Genomic DNA, 6,346 nt, shown 5'->3' on the forward strand with positions numbered 1-6,346 from the left:
AAATTATGCCTCAATCTGGGAATTCAAGTTTTCCTAACCCATCCCTCATGATACATCCTGTCAATTCACACCATCATGGAATTAAACACCTCCCTATCCGGTATCCACGTGGTACCACCCCTCATCACCCTTCCCTAGGACATTTTCAACTTTTCCCAGCAAAAAATAAGCTCATGAATCTAAATTAAACAGTATATTTCTGAACAGCGGGTACTCGACATTTCATTCCTAAAACTTTTTATTTCAATCAATTCATGCCATAGTACCCCACTACTATTGCTCTTTGAAACCCCCTGACATCACATCTTCATTCCTAAGACATTTTTCAGATACTTCTTGTTAAAAATTATGCTTAAACCCATTCATGCTTGTTTTTCGCAAGCCAAGCCATTCATGATGCTCCGCAAAACACATCACACCACCATGGCATTAGGCACCCATGTCATTCACGCCACAGTACCATTATTTTACTGCCCCCACACTCTCGTAACAATCATTCCTAAGACATTTTTCAAACATATCTTGTTAAAAATTATGCCTCAATACGCTGATTCCAGTTTTCCCATCCCATCCCTAAATGATACACCACGTCAATTCACAACACCGTGGCATTATACACTTCTCCATCCTTCATTCACGCAGGACCACCCCTCATCACCCCCCTAGAACATTTTCAACCGTTTCACTCCGAAAATAATCTAGTGAATCTAAATTAAACAGTATGTTTTTGAACAGCAAAGAAGTCGTCTTTTTTTTGCTAGATCTTGATATTCCAACCAGTCCACGGTACAGTAGACCACTAATATTGCCCTGTAGCACTCTTCGATATAGTATCGTCGTTCCTAAGACATTTTTCTGGCATTTTTAAAATTTATGCTTCAACTCATTGATTCATGTTTTTCACAAGCCAAGCCATTCGTCATTCTCCAGAAAACACATCACACCAACTTGGCATTACGGGCCCGGCCCACTGTGGGGAAATTTTGACTATGGATATACAAGCATTTAAGGATTTAAGCAAATATCCTCAATATTTTAACATTTACTTCATATTTTCATTTACATTTGGGCAACATTTACATTTGTCTCTTCCTGAAGCTCTGCTGATCCAGGTTGGGATTTAAGGGTCAAAGCTAAGTAAGCAATTGTCGTGGTGGTGACGACGTTGCGAGCGATGAGGCCCAACTCTCCGTCCCTGGACAGCAGTGAAAATCCGTCAGCGCACCTCAACGTAGTGTAGGGGTGTAACACTATCGAACTTCACGCCGAGTGAGATTGTGGCTAACGCGCTCCGGGTGTTCCAATTCGTTGGTTGGTCGGTTCAGTGGACTAGTAACCCGCCACCGTAAAAACTAATTACTCAAGAAATAGCAACAGATAGCCTCGGATTGACTTCTTCTTCTTCTGTGATGACGACTATTGCACGCCCCCGGACAGGATTCTTGAAAACGGCCGAGTGTTTTCATATTGGATACTGGAATGTTAAAATAGTTAATCAAGAAACACAGCCAGGGAAACTCAACAGCGTTATGAGAACCCTTGATAAGTTCCGTATTGACATTGCTGGACTTTCTGAGACCAGGCTTACTGGTTCTGGGACTTTCAAAACTGAGATTTACCACATCTTGTATTCCGGACTTGAGACTAGAAAAGAAGCAGGTGTTGCAATTGCACTAAGTAATCGGGCCAAAAAATGCCTAGTGGACTGGGAACCAATTAGTGAGTGGATTCTTCGTGCCCGTTTCGCCACTTCACAGGCCAAATTGACAGTTATTGTATTGTACGCCCCAACGAATGACGCCTGTGATCAAACCGAAGACGACTTTTATCGTGTGTTATCGAATGTTGTTGCAAAAACGCATCGTCATGATATTGTGACTGTGTGTGGGGACTTTAATGCTAAAGTTGGAGGTGATGCTTCTTATGCCCAAACTATCCTTGGTGAACATGGACTAGGGGAAATTAATGACAATGGTGTGCGACTAATTGATTTTTGCGCTACTCATGAACTTATCGTCGGTGCAACATGGTTTCCACATAAACAGATTCACAAGTATACTTAGTACTCGCCTGATGGTGTAACACGAAATGAAATAAACCATATCCTAATTGCGAGGCGCAGGCGACGATGTCTAGAGGATGTTAGAACCTTCCGAGGTGCCGACTGCTATTCCGATCACCAACTTGCTGTTGCCAAGTTCAAGCTGAAACTAAGAACTTGGACAAAGCCCCAGTGGCTAGTAGAAACCTTCAATTTGAAGAACTTGCAGGACCTGAACGTCTTTCAAAAGTATACTACAGCTTTGTCAAATAAGTTTTCCCTTCTAAGGGACGAAGTGTCACTTGATAGTCAGCGGGAAAAAATTGCAGAAACCGTGAAAGAGGTCGCACGAGAAGTTGTCGGCTACAACAGGAAGAAGAAAGAGCAGTGGATATCTGAAAGTAGTTGGGATATTGTTGATCAAAGGGCACAACTTAAAATCCTCGTAGATAAGTATGACCATAGCACGAATTGTTCTGGAGAATATGTAGATAACCTGAAAGCGCAGTACAAGCGTCTCCATAACCAAGTCAAAGCAGCAACCAGGGATGATAAGAGGACGTACCTCGAAACTATGGCTAAACAGGCTGAGCCAGCAGCTAGATGGGGAGATAGCCGTACTGTGTATGCCATAACCAAGCAGTTAGCGGGTATTTCAAAGGCGTCGTTGACCCAAGTTGAAAGCAAAGAAGGCATCTTATTAACCCAGACTGATGACATAGTCCGACGCTGGAAGGAGCATTTTAGCGAGGTACTAAATCAGATGCCTCCCACAACTACTTTAAATATCCCTGAAGAACCACTGTTCAATCTTGGAATACGTTCCGGACTTCTCATGCTTAGTGAAGTCAAGGAGGCCCTAAAGACTTTGAAAAACGGAAAGGCTGCAGGCAATGATGGAATATCACCAGAATTACTCAAGTACGGTAGAAGCACCCTAGCCAAACCCATATTTGAACTTCTTTCCCATGTTTGGGATGAAGAAAAAGTTCCTAGTGAATGGTCGAAGGCAATAATTGTAAAACTCTTCAAAACAGGAAAAAAGACTAAGTGTGATAATTTGAGAGATATTGCTTTACAGCAATACCCTGTGCAAAATAATTCTTAACAGGATTCAGAGTAAAGTGGAGAAAGTTCTGAGAGATGAGCAGCACGGATTTCGCCAGAAGAGATCATGTTGTGACCTGATATTTAGCCTGAGAGTCCTGCTGGACAAATCCAATGAATAGCAAGATCAGCTACTTAAAGTATGAGTATTTATAGATTTTCTCAAAGCCTTCGACTCGATAAATCGCGGAACCATGTGGAAGATTTTAGTGCATTATGGAATTCCGACCAAAATTGTAAATATAACTAAAGCGCTATATCATGATATCATGTGCGCAGTACAGACAGAGGGTGGCCTAACGGAGTGGTTTTCTGTTCAGTCAGCTGTAAGGCAGGGCTGCATTCTATCACCATTACTGTTTGCCATAGTGATAGATTTTGTTCTCCGTGGATGCAGTTTTAGTGGCGGTCTACAATTAAATCCACTGAGAGAACTCAATGATGGTGATTTTGCTGACGATGTTGCACTTATTACCCACGACCCAGAAGATATGCAACGCAACATTAATGAACTCGGTCGTATAGCAAATGCTGTCAGACTCTCCATAAATGCTAACAAGACCAAATCAATGTCGAATGCAGTCATACCTGACATAGCCGAAGGACTTTTGGTTAACAACGAGGAAATTGAGGAAGTGAGAGAGTTAAAGTATCTCGTCAGCATTCTTACGCAAGATACCAATTCTGAAAGAGAAATACTGTGCCGAATAACATTGGCTGGGTTTGCTTTCAGCTACCTTAGAAATGTTTGGAAAAATAATAAATATTCCCAGAAGCTAAAGCTTAGAATTTGTAATAGCAATGTGGTCTCCGTCCTTACGTATGGCTGCGAAACTTGGAGCATCACTGCTCAGCTAGAACGACGACTCCAGGCATTCAGCAACAATTTCCTAAGGTCTATCCTAAATATACATTGGACGGAAAGAATACGTAATGATGAAATCTATCGAATGACAAATCATACCCCCATCCTTGATCTCATTAGAAAGCGGCGATGGATGTATTGGGGGCATATGGTGCAAATTGGGGATGGAAGGCTGCCACACGACACATGGTGTTGGACACCCCTCGGTCTCCGCAAATCAGAGAGACTGAAAATGACCCTTGGCAGGACGCTAAAGAAGGAGGCGAAGCTGGCAAGGTCCTCGTTGGAGGAGCTATGGTTGAAGGCTCAGGACAGGTCGTCGTGGCGAACCACTGTTGCTGCCCTATGCACCCCCAGTCGTAGGAGGACCTAAGTCTAAGTAAGTTGCTTCATATATTTGGTGTTTTCTAGGGCTTATGGTCCCGAGGTTTGAGAATTTTAAGATATTAGTTTCCATATTTTATCATTTTTGCAATATTGTTCACTATTTTCTTGGGGTTTAATAGATCCAGGGCATGAAAAAATTCAGCCTCGAGTGAGACGTATGATTTAGGCTATTTTTATAGTGTTGTGTCGTGGTTTTTCGTATCACTGTTACCTCCGTTGATGATTCAAAGTGCATTTGGAAGCTTTTCCGTTTTAATCATGAGACTCATGATGTATTTATAGTGTTATCTTGTGCTTTATCTTATCAGGGATACCTCTATTGATATTTCAAAGTGTTTTTTTTTTCATAGGAAACGTATGACTCAAGATTTTTATAGTGTTGTGTAATGGTTTATCATGTCCGCGTTACCTCTGTTGATGTTTCAGATGGCATTTTGGGAGTTTCTGTCATTTGAAACATGTGATTCAAAATATTTCTGTGGTTTTTTGTCGTGCTTTATCTTGATTTTGTTACATCTGTTGATGTTTTAAAGTTTATTTTGGAAGTTTCTCGTTTAATACGCATGACTCAATATGTTTTTGTAGTGTAGGGTCGTGCTTTATCTTGAGTGTGTTACATCTGCTGATGTTTCAAAGTTTATTTTGGAAGTTTCTCGCTTGATACATGTGACTCAATATGTTTTTGTAGTGTAGTGTCAGGGTTTGTCTTGTCCCTGTTACCTCAGTTGATGTTTCAAAGTTCATTTTGGAATTTTTTCATTTGAAATGTATCACTCAAGATTTTTTTCTAGTATTGTGTCGGGGTTTGACTTGTCAGTGTTACCTCAGTTGATGTTTCAAAGTGCATCTTGGAATTTTTTCGTTTGAAACGTATAACTCAGAATGTTTTTATACTGTCTTGTCGTGGTTATTCTTGTTAGTTTTACCCCTATTTATGCTTCAAAGTATATTTTGGAAGTTTCTCATATGAAACGTACGACTCGAGATATTTTTATAGTGTTGTTGCTTATCTTGCCTGTGAAATCTCAATTGATATCTTCAAAGTGCAAATCGGAAGTTTTTTTCCTTTGAAACATATGACTTGGCTTATTTCTGTAGTGTTATGTCGTGGTTTATTTTCTCACTGTTAACTCTAATAATGTTTCAAACAGGAATAGCAGCCCGTTTTCCGTCAAAGATGACATATTTATTTTAGAAGTAAAAATTTTCTGTTAATACTACCAAGTTTTCTGTTTGAATTAGCAAGCTTCTCTTGACACTAACAAATTTTCTCTTCGAAGTAACAATTGTTTTTTTTTAATACTAACAAACTTTTACTTATTATTATTAAATTTCTCATGGAGAAACAGCTTTTTTTAAATAGTAACAAATATTTTGTAATAGCAGCAAGTTTTTGGTCAAAGATAACAAATTTCTGTTAGAAGTAACACTTTTCTGACTATGCTAACAAGATTTCTGTTAGAAGAAGTAAGTTTTTCTCAACAGTAACAAATTTTCTCTTCGAAGTAACAACTTTTTTCCTCAATAGAAACAAAGTTTTTCTAATAGCAATAAGTATACCGTCAAAGAAAACAAATTTCTCTTAGAAGTAACAATTTTCTGTTAATCCTACCAAGTTTTCTGTTACAATAGCAAATTTTTCTTAACGCTAACATATTTTCTATTTTAAGTAACAACTTCTTTCCTTAATACTAGCAAATTTTTACTTACTACGGTCAGACGCCTCATGGTGGTAACACCTTTTTCTTAATAACAACAAATTTTTTTCTAATAGCAGCAAGTGTTCCATCAAAGAAAATAAATTTATCTTAGAAGTAACAATTTTCTGTTAATGCTACCAAGTTTTCTGTTAGAAGTAGCAAAGACCCCTTAGAATCTCCTCTGCTCTGAGCCAATTGTGATTGTGCTCCGATTTGTGGCGAGTGACAGCTCATTTGAAACTTCTC

General features: G+C 39.4%; 1 protein-coding gene across 1 annotated transcript; it reads left to right on the forward strand.

The window, feature by feature from the left end:
* Window positions 1-1,409: 1,409 nt before the first annotated feature.
* On the forward strand, window positions 1,410-4,905 carry LOC148945825 (uncharacterized). The gene is made up of 3 exons (XM_089097524.1): window positions 1,410-2,053; window positions 2,123-2,962; window positions 4,827-4,905. The coding sequence occupies exons 1-3, from the start codon at window positions 1,410-1,412 to the stop codon at window positions 4,903-4,905; spliced, it is 1,563 nt and encodes a 520-aa protein (XP_088953650.1).
* The last annotated feature ends 1,441 nt before the right edge of the window (window positions 4,906-6,346 follow it).

This window comes from Artemia sp. Qi Xiang Cuo, chromosome 12 (assembly GCF_049724085.1).
Source record: "Artemia sp. Qi Xiang Cuo chromosome 12, ASM4972408v1, whole genome shotgun sequence".
Classification (NCBI taxonomy): domain Eukaryota; kingdom Metazoa; phylum Arthropoda; class Branchiopoda; order Anostraca; family Artemiidae; genus Artemia; species Artemia sp. Qi Xiang Cuo.

Bases quoted from the DNA above. Each gene is read 5' to 3' on its own strand.
- LOC148945825 (XM_089097524.1), top strand. From the start codon at position 1,410: ATGACGACTATTGCACGCCCCCGGACAGGATTCTTGAAAACGGCCGAG. The intron at 2,054-2,122 runs GTATACTTAGTA...TGCGAGGCGCAG, and splicing joins CCACATAAACAGATTCACAA to GCGACGATGTCTAGAGGATG. The intron at 2,963-4,826 runs GTACGGTAGAAG...TTGATGTTTCAG, and splicing joins ATATCACCAGAATTACTCAA to ATGGCATTTTGGGAGTTTCT.